At 46.3% G+C, this 22,393-nt stretch overlaps 2 protein-coding genes across 2 annotated transcripts in view; one reads left to right on the top strand and one right to left on the bottom strand.

Moving 5' to 3' along the window:
- CEPT1 (choline/ethanolamine phosphotransferase 1) overlaps positions 1–4,148 on the top strand; it is a 44,646-nt gene extending 40,498 nt beyond the window's left edge. Inside the window, exons 7-9 of the mRNA XM_065403103.1 lie at positions 941–1,099; positions 1,946–2,071; positions 3,243–4,148. Of these exons, the coding sequence (XP_065259175.1) occupies positions 941–1,099; positions 1,946–2,071; positions 3,243–3,362 (405 nt within the window). The 3' untranslated portion in view covers positions 3,363–4,148. The remainder of the gene's footprint in view (positions 1–940; positions 1,100–1,945; positions 2,072–3,242) is intronic.
- A 5,740-nt stretch (positions 4,149–9,888) lies between these two features.
- The window catches only part of DENND2D (DENN domain containing 2D), a 29,338-nt gene continuing 16,833 nt past the window's right edge, over positions 9,889–22,393 (bottom strand). The window contains exons 7-12 of the mRNA XM_065403814.1: positions 19,446–19,594; positions 15,748–15,925; positions 14,669–14,710; positions 14,046–14,136; positions 11,332–11,571; positions 9,889–10,087 (exon numbers count right to left, since the gene is read on the bottom strand). Of these exons, the coding sequence (XP_065259886.1) occupies positions 10,023–10,087; positions 11,332–11,571; positions 14,046–14,136; positions 14,669–14,710; positions 15,748–15,925; positions 19,446–19,594 (765 nt within the window). The 3' untranslated portion in view covers positions 9,889–10,022. The remainder of the gene's footprint in view (positions 10,088–11,331; positions 11,572–14,045; positions 14,137–14,668; positions 14,711–15,747; positions 15,926–19,445; positions 19,595–22,393) is intronic.

The following is a 22,393-nucleotide window of genomic DNA, read 5'->3' as shown; positions in this document are numbered from 1 at the left end:
ATAAGTTCATGGAGGATAGGTCCATCAATGGCTATTAGCCAGGATGGTCAGAGTTTGTCTGGCCTGTGTTTGCCAGAAGCTGGGAGTGGATGACAGAGGATGGATCACTCAATGATTGCCTGCTCTGTTAATTCCCTCTGAAGCACCTGGCATTGGCTACTGTTGGAAGACAGGATACTGGGCTAGACGGGTCAGACCAATGGACTACTATGGCCATTGTTATGTTCTACAAGGTCTTACCTTCTAGAATCCATGAATTTTCCAAACCAAACTCTCTCTCTGATATGCATGCTTTTTGTTTGGTGCTTTTGCATCTGACAAGAATATGAAAGCTATTGACCTTCCAGAAGAGATGGGATAGTCAAAGTTAACATTCTTGTCCGACTTCTTTCTTAAGGGATTTTTTGATATTTTGGGGGGGGGGGGGGGGGGTCGAAAGGTTTCATGAACTTTTTAGGAGAGTCTGTGTTTTTTGTGTTTGTGCCAGTTGAGTTAGTTGGACTACTCTGTTATATTTTGCTTTTGAGCATTGACATCTTAACAAAAATGTATTATCACCATTATACAGACATACACATGTTTGGGCCCCTGTCATTTAAGAACAGAATCATTTCCTGCTTGTTGTACAAGAGTTAGAAGATAACCACAGCACCATTTTTGCAATTTGAAGCCTTCCCTCCCCTTGCCCCCCCAATACATTTTTGTTTTGTAGCTGAAACTGCATGTTTCCTTCATACAACACACAACTTGTGAGACCTTCAAACCAAAGTCTCCAACCACATTATCAGCTGACACATTTTACCACTCAGTCATATTTCACTACTGGCAGAAGTGAGTTCAGACAGGCACATTTTAATTTAAATAATATGCACACAACACATCTGTTGTTCAACTGTGTGCACTTTTCATTAAGCCAACACTTTCTTCTCCCTCGCTATAGGGAACAAGTGTCCTTTCACCCTTTCTTCATATTGGATCAGTGATCGTATTAGCTGCAATGATCTACAAGAAATCTGCTGTGCAGCTCTTTGAAAAGCATCCTTGCCTATATATACTTACTTTTGGTTTTGTATCTGCTAAGATAACTAACAAATTGGTGGTAAGTGCCTCAGAGTCATTGATTCTTTTCCTTCATCTTTGTTATTGTATAAGATGGTCTTTGTAGTTTCTCTAAGGTCTACCTTCCCCACAACGTCAGTTCCCTGTATTGACTAGCCACACTCTTCCTTCACTGTATTAAAGTGATTTAATGCTGCTGCTGTGTATCCCATGAATCTGTAGTGGTTCTAATTGGTACCTACAACACACATTTTTCTTGAGAATTTGTCATAGCCCATTAAGGAACGAATCAGCAGCATGTAATTTACATTGCAATAATCTTTGGTGACATTTCATTAAAATACTCTATAACCGGGGTCTCAAACATATGGCCCGCAGAGTTATTTGCTGCGGCCTGCAAGCTCCCCGCGGCCCCCGGGTTATTTCCTGCGGCCACCAATCTCCCCTCACCTGCCGCCCCCCTGCGCGCGCTGCATCCCTGCTCCTCTGCCTACCTCCAGGCGCTTCCTGCCGCCAAACAGCTGTTTGGCGGTGCTTAGTGCTTTCCAGGAGGGAGGGGGGGAGGAGCGGGGAGCCGCGCGCTCAGGGGAGGAGGCGGGGCAGGGGCGGGGATTTGGGGAAGGGGTCGGAATGGGGCAGGGAGGGGACAGAGTTGGGGTGGGGACTTTGGGGAAGGGGTTGGAATGGGGGCAGGGAAGGGGCGGGGCTGGGGGCAGCAGTGGGGGTGTCAGTGATGCAGCCTTCGGGCCAATGTACTAGTCCTCATGTGGCCCTCATGGTCATTTGAGTTTGAGATCCCTGCTCTATACAGAAGTGTTAATAATCAGCTGAAAACATTGGTTTTGGGATTTGTTTAGACTAGACTACTGTCTCTTTTTTTTAATAGGTTGCACATATGACCCAAAGTGAAATGCATCTGCATGATACAGCATTCATAGGTCCAGCACTTTTGTTCTTGGACCAGTACTTTAACAGCTTTATTGATGAATATATTGTACTTTGGATTGCCATGGTAAGTAGGTCATTGTATTTTCTGTTCATCAATGATCTTTTGTGCATCTGCTTGTTCGCTCACGCTCCCCACATGCATACAGAGTTTGTGCCAGTTGTGAACAGATCACACACAGTTTGCACCAGTTGTGCACAGATGACTCAGACAAAGAAGCATGGACTTGGGAACCTTCTTGCCTGAATCAGTTTTAAACAGGGTTCAGGCTAACTTGGCTGAAACATGGTTTGGTTGGGCTTATGGACCCCACTCTGTTTAAACACAATTTTAAAGCCATGTTGAATGAGCAGTACTCGAAGTCCTAGGTTTAGAACCCATTGGGGAGAAATGTGCTGAGATGTATTTTTGCAGGAATGTAATTTCCACACTTTGGAGTGCCCCACAGCAAAAGCTCTATAACACACAAACCCACAGGTGGAATTCCTGAAATTCATGTAGTATCAGAGCAATGATAGCTACCAGGACGAGTCTCACAGAGGAGGAAGTCTTGGCTATAGAGCCATGTCTCTCCCTGATTAGAGCATTGAAAACCAAACCAAGTTCAGATCAGGCTGCCACTTTCTAGACAGCCATTCTAAAGCATGCTGTGCAAGTATAACATGATTACAGTTGCTTAATCCTGTGAGCAGTTGGGAACTTCTTTCTGTACTAGCTACAAGTGGTGGAAAAGCCCAGCTATTAAGGAATTACAGTACAGTACATTCACTTCATGCTCACTGGGGCATGTGTTTTAGTTGGGAGCTTGGTATGTAATAAAGGTTCAACCTGCATAAATTACACTGCTGAAACTTGATCATTCCCATTACACTGAATCACTTTAAAATACATTCAAATACAGGGTTGTGTAAATTTTGTCCCAAAGTAAGATCAGAATTCTACACTTGAAATCATTAATATCCACAGCTTACAAAAGCTTTCTACAGTCATTGTCTTTTTTTTTTTTTTTTTTTTTTTTTTTATTGAAATGTAGATTTAAATTCTAGGCTGAAAAATTAAGAAAGCTTGGTGCTTTCAGAGACTATAGGAATAAACCTTTAGTGGAGGAAGAGAAGGACTCAAGAGAGCAGTCCTTGATGCTTTTAGAGAGACTGTGGTAACATGAAGGATAGATGAAACATGGTACATTCATGTTCAGTATAGATAGATCTAACACATGCCATTTTTCCCTTTGCAGATCTTTTCCCTCTTTGATTTGCTTCGCTACTGCATCAGCGTGTGCAATCAGATTGCTTCCCATCTACGCATCCATGTATTCAGAATCAAGGTCTCTTCCACACATTCTAATCACCATTAGTGACTGGGTGGTTGCTGTGATGAGAAATACAAAACAAGTGTTTTCTATAGGGAGGAATATGAACATATTTAGGAGACTAAGGCAAAAGGAGCAGATAAGAACAAATTTAATTTATAATAATCAACGTTGTATAACTTTTATTCTTTGTTACTGGTAACACTCCTTAACTAGTCTTTGCCTCTGAGAGAGTGAATTCCAAGTACTCTCCAGTCAAACATCATGTAGTCAACTCTACTGGTTCTGTGCCCAGGAAAGCATGCAGGAAGTAATGCTTTGTCTTTGTAATTACCTTGAATACAGAATAAACTATCTGTGGTGAATGGATCCCTAACAACTGAAATTTCTAATGTAGTATATTTACAAACAGCAAAAAATGTGCTTTATAATTTTAATATTTCATCATCTTAGTGAAATTCTTTAGTGTCCACTTGAAATTTCTTTTACTAAAGAGCTGAGCTTGTAAAACAGAGATATCCCACTAGCTTGTGTGACTGAAATAGCTGAAGGGACTTTCAGTCCAGATTGCGGTGATTCATTTGCTTACATATACTGTTCAACAGTATATTTTAGTGGGGCCGTGTCGGAGAAGGGCGTGACTATCAGCATGCAATATAGTGCGGTGTCTTTGTAAATTAATTAATTTTTTTTTAAATAAAAAAAAAAACTAACTTCACAATTTTCTTCAGTGGAAACACTTTAAAAGCAAATTTTACTGTTACTTTTTTACGTATAGAATTTAAGCAAAAATTTCTTTCTGCTCTTTAATAAATAAGGAAATTCTAAGAGCTACAATTGTCTTTCCATGTGTGTCAGCTGCTTTGTCACACTGGGTTAAGTATTTGGTCTGGTGAAGCAAAATCTTGTGTGCTGTTTAGAGAGACTTTTATAATGCTTCATGTGTCTACAGTGCCTGTCATCCAAGCATCTCAAAGCACTTTCTTTGCTAATTAACAAAGCCTTACAGCCCAGCTCCCAAAGCCATAGGCATATTATGCCCATTTTATGCGTGGTAAATTGAGGCACAAGGAATCTAAATAACTTCCCAATAGTTCATATTGGGTCCGGAGTAGAACTACTAGAGTCTGGATTCTACTTCTCTTCTCTAAGTGACAAGCCCTACGGCCTCCTTTTAGGTATTAGGAGTTGCACAATCTCAATGTGTCAAATATTTCTCCAGGAATCTCTTCCCGTATGATTGCTCCATCAGAAGTCACATGCTGATCTAAGGGTGTATGTGCTGATGCAGAATTCCAGGACCAAAGCAAGATGTAACCTACTGAAATCAATCTAAACTGAATACTTGCAACAGATGAGCAGGAGTGTATCTTGCCAGTTAAATACTAAAATGAAAGGTAAAAGCCACTCAAAGGTACAGTTGCACTGACTAGCCCTTGAGTGGGCTCAGCTCAGAGCCACACCAGTGCATACAGTGAGCTGCAGGTTACTAGCAATGGCACAGAAGACAGTGATCAAGATAGGAAATTTAAAGTGCTGCTTATCAGCTGAAGTCCCGAAGCCTTAAAATTCCTAGTCTAACTATTTCAGAGACCACTGCTCCCAGTCTGATCCACTGCACCATGTGTCGGTCTGGAACAATTAATCTAAATGTCCCAAGGATGAGGCTTGAGGGAGCCAACATGAGGTCTTCACTTCTGGAAATACATTTAAACTAAAGCCTGTTCAGGAAATGCTATAAGATGCACCTTTTCCCAGGCTTTTCACTAACTGGTAGCTCCAGTACCCCTAGTGTTCACTCTAGGAGGAAGATTTCCCATTTCTGCTTGTAAAGTTTCAGCAGGTGCTGCGGGAAGCTTGCTCCTTATACTTGAGAAATGTTACTGCTCATAAAGTACATCTAGTTACTGTGTATATAGGTGCTGTATAAATTGCCTGTAATAAATTAACTTTGCCCTTATGCATTATGATACTGTCTCTATTTATGTGAATGCAGATTATTATAGACATATGGACCTAAGGCTGTGGAATTAATTGAGAAACTGAATAAGATTTCTCAGTAAAGTGTATCATACTTCATAAGGCCAAAGAGACAGCAAGTTGAACGTTCAACCTTAAACTTTGCCCTTTCTGATGTAGAGTATGAGCAAGCACTGGATGCAGCACTTTTACAGAAAACTCTCTTGCATGTAGAACTTCCTGGAACGCATCAGCATGAGTACAAACCTCAGTGTCTTGAAAACAAAATGTGACATAAGCTGCTTTGAACTAGCTTTCCCCTAAAAACCACACTGCCAGGCAGAAAATTTCCCCTCCACCTGGGGGCCAATGAAACGAAAACATTGGTTGGTTTGTGTGGTTTTTGTTTTTTTTAATTTATAAGATGGCTCAGACTTATGGCAAGGAGTGTGATACAGAGACAGTTTGTCTATAGACAGTACGTATATAGACCCCGTTTCTGTTGTATCTAAGCACCTAAAAATCTTTAATGAATTTTTTTCTCACAATGCCCCTGAGAGGTAGGGCAGTGCACTTATCTCCATTTTACAGGTCGGGGACTGAGGCACAGGGGAGGATAAGGCCCAGATACTCAAAGGTATTGAGGAGCCTAATTCCCATTGAAATCACTGGGAGTTAGGCACCTAAATGCCTTTCAGGATCTGGAGAAACAAGGTGGGTGAGCTAATACCTTTTATTGGACCAACTTCTTTGGGTGAGAGAGACAAGCTCTGGAGCTACACAGAGCTCTTCCGGTCTGGGAAAGACAGCTAACTACAAGGTGGAACAGACTGTTTAGCATAAGTCATTAACATATTGTAAGAGACCATTCAAGGTGAAGTGGCCTGTTAACACCTCTTCAGCTAGAGGAAGGACCAAAAAAGAAAAAGGGGGGGGGGGGGAAAAGGGGGAGGTGGTTAATGAATTACTGATTGTTGTAATAAACCATAAACCCAGTGTGTATAAAGACTATGATTTTTAGTGTGTAACAGTTATGAATTTAAGCTCATCTGGGTCTGGTTCCCCACTGCATACGGAGTCAAATTCAACTCAAGCCTTAATCTTCAAAGTCTCTCCTCCTCTGATTAGGATTTGCCATAATAACTCTGCTTCTCAGGGGCAATATCAACGTTATAGGTTAGATTTACAGGTGCTGAGGACAGAGCCTGACAGAGTCATAGATGGCCCATGACTGGAGTTCACTCCCACAAGAGAACAGAGTGACCAAAGTCTTACCACCTTCAGAAGGAATTATTAGCTCCACCTCTTCACCACCACCGAGACAGGAAAGAGGAGGGGAAAAAAACCCTCTAAGAGCTCTTGAGAATGGAGAGAAAACCAAACGAGAGCTGTTGGCCTTCTGTAATTCTTAAAGCATTCAAGATTACCACAGTGTAGACAGAGTAAAGATTCAACCTAGAATCCTAAACTGCCCAACCCTGTCAGGCTATAAAGTGGGTATATAAGGGTATACACACACCCTAAAACTAGTGCTTACAACTATTGCCAGTACCCTAGCAATCAAGCCCACAAATACAAAAATGAACATCATTCAGATAGCTAATGCAAATGAAACATTTTGAGGGTGGTAACCACTGGGGGGCACCAGAGATTTTCATTTACACTGAGGTGGTAGGAGAGAGAACTATCAACTAGGGCATCCACCATGTGTGTGCCAAAGCTCTCACTAATGCCAAGCTCGCTGTTTAGCTGGCCTCTGTGCAGCAGATGGCCCCTTGATACCGCCAAGGTCATGGGGAGACTGCTGCACCATTCAGCCTGCACATCAATATGTGGCACAGTGGGCTTGACAAAGGTTTAGCAGCTATGCATCCCAAGAGCCAGCACTGGGCTAAGAAGGGAAGAGGGGTACAGTCATATGGTTTAAGGCCAGAAGGGATCACCAGATAAAATAAATAAATTTAAATTAAATTAATGGAGATATCCTATCTCCTAGAACTGGAAGGGACCTTGAAAGGTCATTGAGTCCAGCCCCCTGCCTTCACTAGCAGGACCAAGCACTGATTTTGCCCCAGATCCCTAAGTGGCCCCCTCAAGGATTGAACTCACAACCCTGGGTTTAGCAGGCCAATGCTCAAACCACTGAGCTATCCCTCCCCCCTGATCATCCCGTCTGACCTGCACATCACAAGCCCCCAGCCCCATCCAGGACTTGCACACTAAAAGCCAACAATTGAAATGAAACCAAAGTATTACAATCATCTCCATGGCAGCACCTGGAGACAGTTCTCTCTGATGCTAGAAAGAGCGGACAGACGGCAATTGCATCCAAGAGATCAGCTATCAGAAAGAGGAACAGCCCCATGGGAATGGGAGAGACTGAGCATTATCACGGGTAAGTAAAAAGAGAACCATTAGGAGATCGAGTTTTGCTATTAAAGCAAGGCTTCACTGTATGTTACATCAGAACACTGTGTATTTCCTGTCCCCCAAACCCACTGCAGCACATAAAATATATATATATGGTAAGTCCTCTAAGAAATTTAGCACTCTGTTTCAGATTTTTTTTGTCCTTAATGTTCTTTCTTACTGGATAACACAGACTCTTCAAACTTCCCATATAGTTAAAACTCATGGAAATCTCCTGCATTTGAAGAAATCTTCTTAGGTTTAATGATCATTCCTTGCAGTTATTCTTCATAACTTTCTTCAGCAGTTGCAGAGAACTACACCTTCAGAGAACTGCACAATGAGCTATCCTCAAAATGGCTGCCACCTCCCTTTTTCTCTCTCTACTGCCTGACAGCACCTCAACATGAAATGGGAAGATTTGGAGAGAAGGGCAGGTGACAGGCAAGGATGTCAAATGTGGGTAGCCCAATGTGTAGCAAAGCACGGGATGGACTAAGGTCTAAGGTAACTGCCTGACAGCAGAGGGTCACCATCTTCTCTACGGACAGGGGTAGTCAATAGGCAGATCGTGGGCCGAATCTGGACCTCCAGATGCTTTTGAATGGTTTGAAATCTTTTTATTTAATTCTCATTAGTGGGTTTTTTTTTTATTATTTTCTCTGGAGTCTGTACCTTGACCAAGAAATTTGGACCTTGACAAAAAATATTTGACTACCCCATTGCTTCACTCTCACTGGGAAAAATGGGAGGTGGTGGCCATTTTGAAAAAGGGCAATTCTTCCTGGAGTTTCTCTGAAGAAGATTTCACATGCCAGTCTTTGCTAACAGGTAAACTTATGAAAAATAATGGTGGCAAAAAGAACCATTAATCCTAAATAGTTATTTTCTGAAAACTACCCATTGCATCAGCTCTACACAACAGGGAGAGTCTTTGGGGCAGAGAGAGAGAGGAGCACAATCGGGTCCTGGTCCAGGACTGGGAATCCTATGTACTACTGTAATACACCTAATAAATAGCGTACACACCTAGCACAATGGGGTCATGTTCCATGAGAGACTCCCAGGCACTACAAATAACAAAGGCTAATATCTTTGGTAACACATAACACACATCTGGGCAAGCTCTAGGGTCTAAAGGTGGCAGTCATTTGAGGAATCATGGAGTAAAGTGAAAAAACTGTATGTATTTTGGGAAAGAGTTCAGCAAGCGCTCTCATCTGGGCAACCATCCCAACACTTGCAGGAGTGAAGTGTCGGGCTTTATCCAGATATTTCCCGCCCCTCTGGGGCCAGTCAAAACTGCAGGCAGTACCAGTTTGGACTCTGGCTCTATGCTCCCTGTAAGAATGCGCTAAAGAAAGGGGAGAGATGAGCAGGCATAATTAAGCTCAATGCAGCCTCTGTAAGATGAACTGGAAAATAGTTTTAAAATTCAGCATCCAGAACAGGAAAGAAGAGTACAGCTTTTCAGGAACGCATGCACCACTGAATGTTAACAATGCTGTCTCCCTTCTCTGAGCTGCCGATTTCCCACGTCTGGCGCACATCCCCTACAGCCTCTCGAAACGGAGCTAGTGCAAACAAGCAACTTCACGCCAAACCCCAGTTTGCACTCCTTCATACGGTCTATTTTGGGCCTACTGTTCTCATCAACGCCTAAGCCAACAGGTGACTTTCAGGAAGTCTCATCAAAATCTGCAGTCTTGTTTTTAGCTCATGTAAGTCTGGAACAATGAAGCCGTTCGCTATAAAAAGAATATGAAACCACCTTATTAATGGGAGCCCTTCAGGAATACGCATTGCCTAGAATGTCTCTCAGCTAGAAAATTTAGATTTTTTTTTTTTAATAATTAAAAATATTTCTTACTGATACATTTTATCTTAACAATTATTCTACATTCTTAGCCATTATACAGCAAGCAGACAATCCCGCCTCGATTTCACTCTATTTCTATGTAAGGTCCGTGATTGTCTTCCAATAGGAACTCATTACGGGGCCACATGCTGCCCTTTGGCTAAGAACTGCAGCTTGGTCCATGGTGTCAGTTGGCCTGGATAAAAAAATCACATCCATGTTTGCTAGCGATGTAGAAGAGAGGCTTCCAGTGCAATCATGCCCTGAGAAAGAAGAGACTGGGAAGAAAATGGCATCCTGTGTTGACCAGGCATCTCATTATTCACAGGAAAAGGGGCAAGGTTCCAGAGATGCTCAGAGCCAGCAAAGCAAAGGGCGCTCTGCCTTTGAGTGAGATGCTGACCCAGTCTGAACAGAATATTGCTGCAGGAAGATATCCGCCCAAGCCCAGCCAGGCTCCCCTCTTTCAGAACAGTACTTCAGGAATTTCTCCTTTGTTTCTTTTTTTGTTCTTGATATTCAGTTACTTTCTGCTGGAAATACCCTGTAGAAAACAAAAGCTGGATCAGTCATACACTACATTGGAGTTTCATCAACAATTGACAGGTTTCAGAGTGGTAGAGGTCATTGGCTGGTTTCTGTTTTATAACAGCATGCTACGGAAGTGCAGCAGAAGCAGAGATTAGCCCAACAAACTCCATAAGAACCAGCGATCAAAGCAGAGAACCTGAAGATGGACCGGGGAGATGGAGCTATGGCCATATTCTCCATATACATTTTTATAGTACACCAATCGCCATGGGGTTTAGGTGCTGAGAAGGCAGAGAGACAGGGATGGAAGAGGGGTTGGTGGAATCTCTCTAATATCAGGAATAAAATCTAACGGTTCCTGTCAATTTGCATCAGAGGGCACCAGAGCAGCAGCACTGGCTCCAAATCTACCTGCACCTTGAGCAACGATGGGCTGAAGCTGAACCAGCAGTGCAAGCATCACAAATATCGGGGATAAAATGGTACCGGATCCAAACTGAAGGGGATGGGGGAGCGCACTGAGAGAGTGCAGGGGGCTCAGAGGTGCAGCTAGCTCAGTAACTGTGAGACATTGTTGAAATTCTTCTTGAAAGTGGCAATAATAGTAATACTACTACCCAGGTCTTATACAGCCCATTTTCAGATAGGTAAACTGAGGCGTGGAGTGGTGATTTGCCCAAGATCAGCCAGAAATCCAGTGGCAGGGCTAGGAATTAGAATGAAGCTCTCCGGCGGCGCATACCAGTGCTCCATCTACTAGGCCATACTGCATTATTTACAGCCCTTACGTGAGGTGTGTGTGTGTGTGTGTGTGTGTGTGTGTGTCAGGGAAGAGAATAAGCAAGGAGCGCTTTGCACTAGTGCTTTCCTCCTTGCCCTTTGACTGTTTTCAATACAAATGCAGGCCGAGTTCTGGAGTCTGCAATTACCTCCTCCATCCAGGGGCTGCAGTGATGAAAGAGACTATTGCAACCGATACAGGTGCCTCTGCTGGTGCATTGCAGGCAGAAGTTATTGGAGAGACTGACTATCACTGCCTGTACCATCTTCTCTAACAGCATCTCCCTTCCCCGGTTGTATTTTCAGGAGCAGTCACACAAAAACATTTGCATCTCATTTGCACAAGCAAATATGCAAATAAGTCCTGCTCCCGCTAGCTCAAAGAAACCAAAGAGTGGCCTCCAGGGATCCTGCTGCTTCCTGAATGCCAGGGCAGTAACAGGGAGCAGGGAAGAGGGAGGAGATGGGGCAATTTACCTTCTTGGGTTATCCTGCTCCTTTCCGCTTCCTGGATAAAGAGGGAAAACATCTGAGTCCTCACAAATCTTTTCACAAACTTGCGGCAGGACCTGGAGGTGATGGCTTTGAAGAACGCCTTCTCCTGAAAGGAGCCCTGGCCGCTCTTATTCCACTTGAGGTGCAATGTATAATGGCCAACGGTTTTGACGAAGAATTGCACGAAGGTGTTGGAGACGTGGGTGTTCACTTGTTCAGACGCTGAAAAGGGAATAGAAGACACACAGTTTGGGCATGGGGGCTGATATTCACACGATCCCCATTAACTCAGGACGTGGGCACCTCACAATCTGAATGTATTTACACTCAACCCTTCTGTGAGGCAGGTAAGGGCTATCATGAGGGAACAAAGGGTCAGATCCTCAGAAGTATTTACGCTCCAAATTTCCTTAAAGGATTTGGGCCGAAATGACACACCCAATGATCACCCAGTCTGTGGTGGGGCAGGAACTTGAAACCAGGTCTCCTGAGTCCCAGGCTAGTGCTCTGACCACTAGGCCATCCCACCTCTCGTCTCTTCTCTGTGCCACAGTCTGGGGCATTCCAAAGACAACCCCCCTGCTTTTCCATTCAAAAGCAGCTGTAACACCTGAATTGTACTAAGTTGTGTGACGCCCAAACCCAGTCATGGCATGGGAGAAAAGCCAGGAGGTCCCATTCGATAAGGAGCCGGCAGGAGTATAAACTGAACCATTGTTCAATCCCAATGTTGTATTCAATTGCCCCAGTCCAATGGATAATTACTGCTGACCACCAAACTTTGACAGAACAAGGAGTAATGGTCTCAAGTTGCAGAGGGGGAGGTTTAGGTTGGATATTAGGAAAAACTTTTTCACTAGGAGGGTGGTGACTCACTGGAATGGGTTACCTAGGGAGGTGGTGGAATCTCCTTCCTTAGAGGTTTTTAAGGTCAGGCTTGACGAAGCCCTGGTTGGGATGATTTAGTTGGGGATTGGTCCTGCTTTGAGCAGAGGGTTGGACTAGATGACCTCCTGAGGTCCCTTCCAACTCTGATATTCTATGATTCTTATAACACTTTGCTTCCAAGGAACTCCGAGCATTGTATACACATTCAAGGAATTGTGTCTACCACCTTAAAATGTGAAGTACACCAGCCTGCGAGATGCTAGATGGATGGCCTCATTGCACGCTGACCTAATTCACATGCTGTGTTCATGTCAGAAGCAATTGCCATCTCCTTCACACACTAAAATCCAATTATTGGTGTTAAATCATTAAAGAGTTGTAACAGCCACTAGTACATGGTACTGCCCTTCACAGGCTGTTCTGGATAGAGGACTCCCCCTGCTGTATTAGCATGTATACTCTGTAGTGGCAGAAGGGAGTCTAGCTGTCCAGATCTCCCAGATCCAGATTTCACTGAGGGATATTCAGGGTCACTGGCTTTCTGTTTTGTCCAGATGAAGCTATCAAGAGCCTTCTAGATTTTTTGCACCCCTCCCTACTGATGGATTATTTCTCCTCCCTGACTGGTCTTCACAATCCTACATGGTTGTGGAATTTAGGGAGGAAGATGCTCTACAGCAGCACTACGAGAATTGGCAGGCGATGGTACTGTTCTGAAAATGAGTCGGTAAAAATCCCACATTTATTGTGTTCCAAAGATTCCAGATCCCATGTGCTCGCACGACAGCTAGAAAGGCTGTGGGGGTTTTAAAATCTCTATAGAACAGCCAGCCCTGCAAACTCAGCCTGGCATTTGAGTCTCACACTGGGCTCTGTCCATTTCGCCCATCACCACCAATAATGAAGACTGGAATTTAGTAATGTCTACTAGAATCCAGCTCTTTCTCCCAGAGCTGCACTGGCTCTGCGGGGCTAACAACAAAAAGGATCTATTTTTGTCAATGAAGTCAGCAGGTCCATCGCTGCTGCACACAGAAAGAAGGTGCTATAACCACAGGGGCTTTACTGACCACAACTGCACTTAAGTATCTATGCAGAGCAGAAACAATGTACTATGCCTGTTAGCTGGGGATGGGGAATAAAGCAGAGCACTTCCCAACCTGCAGACACAGAGCACCGCTGAAATGCAGGTGAAATGCAGCCACCTCTGGGGTGGGGAGCTGCAGCTAATCAGAGCATATCACATTGAACAACAGGTGGGGCAGAAGGGATGGGGGAAGCAAAAGGCTGGGTAAGGACCACAAAGTAAACCCCAATCATAGCTCAGTGCCTTGGGATCCTTGACAGTTCCAAGCTGGTCTTTTGAGCGTTGTATTGCAGACACACTGGGGCAGATCCTGAGCTGGTGGGAGATGTCACAGCTCCACTGAAGTCAATGTCGAGAGGAAGCCAATGGAGTGATGACAGTTTTACACCAGCTGAGGACTTGCCCCACACTCCATAAGCTGCACAAACCTCAGTCTCTTTCTACCTCTGAAGCGGGAAGGGCTGAGGTGTCCCTGCAGAAGCTGAGCACGTGGAACCCAGGGACCAGCTTAGCTACTCTCTCTGCATGCGTGTGAGTCCAAAGCATACACAGCCCTAGAGATGGGTTGGCTGGAGCGGAGAGGGCAGTGTAGGAAATTGAGTCCCGGGTTCTTAGCCCACTAGCCCCAGGATGGCTGGTTAGCCCGGGACACCGGCAGTCTTTGTGGGGCATTCACAGATACTCCACCGTGCGCACCCCAAAGAAAGAACTCTCTGCCTACTCTGTATGTTGTTGTTGCTGTTGTGCGTCTTCAAAGAAGTCAGCATCTCGGTCTGCAGCTTGGCCGGTAAGATGTCTCTTTCGTCGCCAACCTGAAAGAGGATGGACCGATGTTAGCACCGCCCCAGCTCTTGCAAACCAGGGACGCCTGAGACGGTAGCTTTTACTGGGAAGAAGGTTTTGAAGTGTGAGAGAAGATTCTAGCTCGCCAAACCACTTTCTGAGCATACCTTCAGGCCCAAAGCATCTTGGAATGAACACATCTTCCCCCACCAGATCCCCTGTGACCCATTCTTTAATGCAGCAGTGCAGTCTGCATTACCATAGTCTCAGTGGGGCTCATTAGCTACCGCCAGAAGCCATCGCCTATCAATTTTTATCCCAAAGGATGTTGGAGAGAGACAGTGTGCTATGTAAGCTCGGCCAAGAGGCCCTGCCCCCCTAAGCCTGCAGAGTGCAAATAAATGACAGGTGGGAAGGAGTGAGTGACAGCTACTGAAAACCCAGGATTAAGGAGCCTGCAGCGGCTCAGCGATACTGGTCAAGCGACGAACAAGAACATTTCAAGCGCCCGCGTCTGGCGACGGCATGGGGGATAGTCTGCATTGTACCAGGGACACCTACCGATCTTAAGAACTTCCCTTCGCATAAGTCAACCAGCAGCACCTAAAACCAACAGACAGGACCCAGCGTTAGCCAGGCTGCATTGTAAGGCTGCTTCTGAGCGGCAGCGATTTAAGAGAATGTATTTCGAGATCAGTCTTCTGTGCCCCAAGTCCATTTGAAAAGCTTTGAGCTGCACCTGATGACGAACTGCTCTAGGACACTGCAATGGAAAGGGCTCCTCCAAACTTCCTGCCTGGTGAAAGAGGCAGCAGTGCCTGGCCTGGGGGGATGAATGGACCCGGGACATGGAAAGGAGATTTGGAGCCTCTCTCCTCTAGAATCAGTCACTGGGTCCAATCCAGCCCAGACTGAAAGTGGTTCCCATCCAGTGTCTCTTGGGAAGCCCACATGAGATGAGTTTAGGAGTCTCAGCCCACATCCCCATGGGGAGAGGGCCACAGCCCCACAGCTGCCCCATTGTTAGTGCTTCCAGCAGAAGGCCAAAGAGCGAACCGGCGTGGAAAATCTGGCAGTGTCTACACTAGTTTTCTAAGATGTGTGCTCACCTCCCATGAGCTATGAGCAGTGAGACACTCAGGGCAATGTTGACTACAGGGTGAGCCAAGGGCAAGGCATGCCCGCTCTGCCCCAGGGGATCCGGGCTGAGGTCCTTGCCCAGCTAGTGGGTAGGTGATATCAGCATCCCATCTGGCCTCGGGAACAGCTTGGGTGTTACCCTAGGAGCAGGCTGGAGTCCGCTCTTGTTTCCTTCTGGGCCTTTCTCCTCCTGAGGCTGGGATGGAGACAAAATCAGGGCCTGCTACCAGGGCTGGATTTCCAACTGGGCACAGTAGGCATGTGCCTAGGGGCGCCTGCATTCTAGGGGTGCCATGCCTCTCTAAAACTGTTGCAACACAAAGGTCAGCTGTAGGCGGGGGGGGGGAAGGGCGCTGAAGATGCTGTGCCTAGGAGTGCGCAAGTTGTAAATCCGTCCCTGCCTGCTGCCGCATGGAAATAACAATCAAGGGGCACTAACTGGCAAACATTCATTTTTAAGCCCATCTGCTGCCCCGGCACAGAGACCCCTCAGACAGTACCTCCTCCATCGGCTGATCGAGAACCTGCTCTAGGCAACGCTTCTGGACTCCAACCATGAAGGGTGTGGGGCAACAGACGGTATCAATCAGGCATTCCGGAACCACGGGGATGTAGGTGTGCGCCCAGGAGAAGGGGTAGAGAAGAGCTGCCACGGCATGGATGCACTGGGACAGGACGCTGCCGAATAAATACGGGTTCTGATTACTAACTGGATTTGGCAAGTAGCTGGCCAGCATGTTAGGCCTTGGGTGAGATTTTCAAGGGCACCTGAGTGGCACAGGAGCCAAAGTCTAAGTGACTTCCAAGGAGAGAGAGGCTCCTAAACAGGTGGGTGCTGTTTTTCATAGGTTATAAAGCCAGAAGGGACCATTGTGATCATCTGGTCTGACCTCCTACTGCATAGCATCGGCCAGAGACCACCCCTGAACTTATTCCTGTTCCAACAAGAGCAGATCTTTTAGAAAAACATCCCATCTTGATTTAAAATTTGCCAGTGATGGAGAACCCACCATGGCCTTTGGTAAACTGTTCCCATGATTCATAATCCTCGCTGTTAAAAAGTTTGAACCTTACTCCTATTCTGAATTTGTCTTGCTTCAATTTCCAGCCATTGGATCTTGTCTCTTAGATTGAAGAACCCAGTATCAAAGTTTTGGTTTCCCTTATAGATATTGCTCAAGACTGATCAAATCACCCCTTCACCTTCTCTTGGTTAAGCTAAATAGATTGAGCTCCCGGAGCTCAATTCTACCCCCGTCTATGTCGGCTGTTTTTGGGAAGTCTCCCTCCCCTTAGCACATGGCAGTGTTGCCAACTCTCAGGATTTCATCACAAATCAATATTTGACGTTCTTCTTAGATCCCCAGCTCCTGGAGTCAGGTGATTACATCAGAATCTCAGCTTTCTTTAATTAAAATATCTAAAGAAAAGTAAGTTTTTAGCTCTGTGGTTGCGGATAAAAGTTTGAATACATGCCCCTAAGGGCTCAAAAACCAGAAGAAAAAGCCCCCAAATATATATTTTTTAAAAATCTCATTATTTTTAACCCAATCTCACAATTTTGGGGGCCAAAGCCTCACGGGTTTTAAACCCTTGGAGTTGGCCATGCTGCACTGCTGCCCCACCAATGCTCTGAGTGGCAGGGCACCACTATCAGTGGTGCCTCCAGATTTGCCTTTTTGGTACAAAAGTTTCCCCAACTAGAAAACAATAAATTGAGTTTCAGACTAAACTCCCCTAGAGAGAAGAGGAAACCCCCTGCCTTCAGCTGGGGACCCAACAAGCTAGACGGCCATCGGCCCACACAACTAGCCTTCCCCTACCCCTCAGCACAAGCTGCAGTTTGGCTTTGCCTCTTCGGAGGGTCATAAACCTCATTCTCTTTCACTCTAACACAAAACCCTAACTGTGACCTCGGCAGAGTTAAGGCAAAATAACCTCCCCAATGCAGGGAATGGGGGACAGTCATATGTGCTGATCAGCTGACACAAATGCTGTTAAGGTTCTGAGTTAATAATAATCATACCTAGCTCTTTTCATCAGTAGCTCTCAAAGGAGGACAGGCTCATTATCCCCATTTTGCAGATGGGGAAACTGAGGCTTGGGAGGGAGCATGACTTGCCCTGGGTCACCCAGCAGGTCGGCAGCAGAGCTGGGAACAGAACCCAAGTCTCCCGAGTCCTGGTCTGGTGCTCTACCCGCACAGCGTGAGTCTGAGGAGGCTGGGGTATGAATTGCTTTTCGGTATATGTTGGAAGTGGAAGCCTCGGGGAGTGCTGGAGTGCTATATTGACAGCATTGTGGGCAATAGGATGGTTGAAAGGAGTGCACAAGTCTTCCCCCTTTGCTCCTTATTTCAATGCTTTTAAGGCTTAATCCTCACTAGACATAGTTATTGTTTGCTAATTTTATAGAGAGGATCCTTCCGCAGGTCAGTATGTGTATTTTTCTTCCTAGGGACTGAAGAGTGAAAGTCTCTGGTGGCTGGGATCAAATCAGAGACATCCTTCCTGCTGATGAGTTGGAACAACGAAATCCGAGAGGGAGAGGAGAGATTTGCGTCGACTGGCTGTCTAACGAGGAGTGAGCATAACCTTTACGCTCTGCTGATGTTAGTGTGAGAGGGGGACTTTCCTGGCTACCTGCCTCCCTGGGCTTGTCAGCTTAGTGAGAATTAACCCTTTGGGCTCAATTGGGAACAGACTCCATCTGTCTTGTTATTCCATCATACATAATAATACCACCTCGTTCTTATCTAGCACTGTTCATCCACAGAGCACTCTGCAAAGGAGGTCAGGGGCATCATCCCCATTTTACAGATGGGGAAACTGAGGCACAGAAGGAAATGCAACTCGCCCAAGGCCATGCAGCAGGCCAGTGGCAGAGACAGGGATAGAACTCAGTCTCCTGAGTCCCAGACCAGTGCTCTGTCCACTAGATCAGACTTCCATGCCTCATGAACTGTCGGAGGTCAGTGACCCTTCGCTTGCTCAGACTCCTCAGGGTCTGCTCTCAGAGTGGAAGGTTCTTGGCTTCTCTCTCCTCCCCTGCACCTGGAATTAATTTATTCTGATTTTATCTCCTGAACTAGATGGGGCACAAAAAATTAATCACCACTCACTGCACTGTGGGGATGGGGAGGGTGCCCTCAGCCAGCCCCAACTACACCCAGCCTGGGACCGAGATCCACAGAGTAGTGGACTTCAGGACACATCATTCAACACTTGATTCTGCCCCCTTATGAACAGGGAGTGGAACTGAGGGCACCTGCAGGCTGCATTCCAGGGCTGGGCGAGCTGCATGTGACCTGTACTCATGAGCTGAGAGAATCATAGAATCATAGGATTGGAAAGGACCTGGAGAGGTAATTTAGTCTAGTCCCCTGCACTCATGGCAGGACTAGGGGTACGTCTATACTACCCGCCAGATCGGCGGGTAGTGTTCAATGTATCGGGGATCAATTTATCGCGTCTCATCTAGACGCGATAAATCGATCCCCGAATCGACGCCTGTACTGCACCTCGGCAGGAGGAGTAAGCGGAGTTGACGGAGGAGCTGCGGCGGTCAACTCGCCGCCATGAGGACGGCCAGGTAAGTCGAACTAAGATACTTCGACTTCAGCTATGTGAATAGCGTAGCTGAAGTTGCGTATCTTAGTTCGAACCCCCCCGCTAGTGCAGCCCAGGCCTAAGTGTTATCTAGACCATCCCTGATAGGTGTTTGTCCAACCTGCTCTTACAAATCTCCAATGATGGAGATTCCACAACCTCCTGAGGCAATTTATTCCAGTGCTTAACCACCCTGACAGGAATTTTTTCCTAATGTCCAACCTAAACCTCCCTTGCTGCAATTTAAGCCCATTGCTTCTTGTCCTAGCCTGAGCGGTTAAGAAGAACAATTCTTCTCCCTCCTCCTTGTAACAACCTTTTATGTGCTTGAAAACTGTTATCATGTCCCCTCTCAGTCTTCTCTTTGCCAGACTAAACAAACCCAATTTTTTCAATCTTCCCTCATAGGTCATGTTTTCTAGACCTTTAATCATCTCTGGACTCTCTCCAATTTGTCCACATCCTTCCTGAAATGTGGCACCCAGAGCTGGACACAATACTCCCGTTGAGGCCTAATCAGCGCGGAGTAGAGTGGAAGAATTACTTGTAGCTCTCAGAACTAGGTCGCTGGTTAAATGCAGGGGGCTCACCTGAGCTCCTCTGCCACGAAGATAATCCGTCGCTCCAGAACCGCAGAGGCGAAGAGCCAAAGGATGTTCTCTGGACTGAGATGCTGCAGAAGGGCCTGAAACTCCACGTGTTCCAGCCAGGAGTCCAGGGGTCGCGTGAGTTCGATGAGCTGTTGAGAAGGAGGGGACATGAGTGAGCTAACAAATCACTAATTCATTCTATTAAAAGCATGGTGCAGAAGGTTTCAGACATGCTGGGCTGGGCCCTGCCTGCTTCCATATGGCGGAGAAAGGAGGCAGGAAGGGTGTGTCATGAGTGCGGGGGTGTGTCATGAGAGTTCTTTGCAATATTACAATTAGATAGGATTACTTTTTGGTAGTGCCCAGCACTGTCCTGCCCAGAGTTCACCGATCTAACAGACCAAGAGTGGGGGAAACTGGTGCACCAAATAAGGAGCGTGGCCGAGGCAATAAGTGGCCCTACTTGACTGTGTCCTCCCTGGGGTTGTGCCTCGATGCAAACCCCTAGCACAGATGGGCACAGCCGCTGTTTACTGGTGGAGATAACTCCGGCTTGACAGCGGGATAAGATTGCGACAGGCAAGACAAAGCTTTCCTGGTGTGCACCATACAGCTATGCCACAGGCTAGAATCGGCACAAGGCCCCAGCGGGGACCGGTCCTCCACTTCAAAGCTGCTTTACCAACACCATGAATTCATAGGTGATCCCCAATTACCAACAATTCCCAGGAGTTCTCATCAGTCCCCAGCAGCCTCGCGGAGCTTCTCATGAAGGGCTCTCTGAGTGCAGGGTGGGAGAAAGTACAGAGACGTTGATAGGAGGAGCCCAGGTATCTGGGGTATCATGTCTGGCCCGCCCTGGTTTTGATGGAGGGTATCTTAGTCCTTGTCTACGCACATACTTGCGCTGGTTTAACTAGACCAGTTTACAAAGCACACCCTTAGTTAACCCGGTACAAACTAGTATGTACACCAGGCCTTGGGGGTTTGCTTTGCAAGCCTCACGGAACAGGGTGGGTGGTGTTGAATCTTTAACAAAGATATCCTTTCTCCCAAGTGTTCATTAGGCATTGGAGTGTATAAATTCTAAGGCCAGAAGGAATTACTCTGACCATCTAGTCTGAGCTCCTACATGACACCAGCCAGAGAATTTCCCCCAGCGACACCTGCACTGAGGCCAGTAACTTGTGATTGAGCTGGAGTGAGACACCCAATCTGGATGTCAAGACTCCTTGGGATGATGTCACAATAACCTTCATTGTTGAAAATTTGCACCCCAGTTCCAGCTGTAATTTTTCTGACTTCCAGCAGTTGGACATTGATCTGCCTCTGTCTGCTAGCATCGATTCCTGCTTTGCCCCATGCAGGTACCTATGCAGCACCATCTCGTTGCCTCTTGCACATCTCTTCCAAATGGCCACATTAAGCAGCATCGAGACTGCCACAAAAGCAGAGGTAATGGAGTGGCTGCAATCACTGTAGTTAAGGCAAAGGTGGCCATTTGGAATGCCTGTTTCCAGACACTCCTACCTTTCTCTACATCTTTTCCTATTAGGCTGGTTAGACTTCGTTCCAGCCAAGAGCCCAGGTGAGCTCTTACAACTAATTGGTGTCATTGTATTATGTGCCTTTGCCATCAGGTGAAATCAAACCTCTCGCCAGCCTCAAAAGCTCAGCCCTGGATTACTGATCCAGGAGAAGCCCCAGGCATTCGGAACAACCTCCCACCACTCAGTGAAGGGCCTTACTTAGACTTTAGTCCATCCCGTGCTTTGCTGCACATTGGGCTACCCACAGGTCTCCATTGCCCTCTCTCTCCCACGCACTGCCAGCTCCCAGCCTAGCCTTCCCTAGCAGCAGCTCCCTTCTCCACTGACAGTGCTGGATAAGCGGCCACGCTGACTCTTTTGAAGAAAATGCTCCCATCTCTGCAGTTCTGCCAGCAGCCAAAGCATGAAGCAATAGGCCAAGTCTTTACACAATCTTACCCTTCTTGCTGCAGAATCACAAGAGCTTTCATAACCCAGGAAGCTGGCAGAGAAGAACCTGTGCCAAGCCAGCTGCTGCTCTCAGTTACACCCAGCACCCAATGTGCAATGGGATGAGGTGGCTGCAGTTCCCCATTCCAAAGCAAATGCTGCACCAGCGCACTGCAGAGTCAAACCTCTCATGTAAAAAATATGAATGCATTGTCTACACGAGGCTGCACACGAGCAATGCATGAGCTCAGCCCCCCTTCAAACCAGGATAAACCACACCAGAGCAAGTCTCGGTTTGCACCTGTGTTACATCAGCATCACTGCCCAAGTGCAGCCCCCACCCTAGTGCAGATGAGTCCTAAAGGCTTTGGAATTGCAGGGCTTGCACTCCACTGACAGGATTGAATTATACAATTGCAAACTCCTAAAGCAAAGCCGACTGCCCGGAATTAAGCGAAGGACAGATACCAGCAACGCTGAAACTGATCCCCATGCATCTGTATTAGGGTTTGTTAGGGTTTAACTAGTTAGATATCTAAAATCTGTTTCTTGAAATGGGCACAATTGTCTAATATAAACCCAGTGTCTCATCTCTAGCCCTGCCAGCTGAGAACAGCAGATGCAAAGCAGTCTCTGCACTCAACATGAAACAATAGCTCCAGGAGAGGTGTGAATGGCTTCCATTCAACAAAGGGAGGTGTGAATGAACGTGATTAAAAAGGCCATTTTTGTAGAAACCCTGTTGCCGAGCAGAGAGTGTCACTTTCTTAGCAAGGGCGGCTGCTGGAGAAGAAGGACTTCAACCCACCCCATATTTAAAGTCCTCGCCGCCTCTGATCAAACCGGGGAGTGAAAGGGGCCAGGCTTCTGCTTCCTTGTGCAGAAAGCCCAAGTTTTTGCCGACTCAGCGACCAAACAACTCAAATTTAGGAGTGGTCAGTATAGAATTCTGAGCACACCGAAAATCCG

The sequence above is a fragment of the Emys orbicularis genome, chromosome 4 (genome assembly GCF_028017835.1).
Source record: "Emys orbicularis isolate rEmyOrb1 chromosome 4, rEmyOrb1.hap1, whole genome shotgun sequence".
Lineage (NCBI taxonomy): Eukaryota > Metazoa > Chordata > Testudines > Emydidae > Emys > Emys orbicularis.
This window is presented reverse-complemented; position numbering and strand designations above follow the sequence as displayed.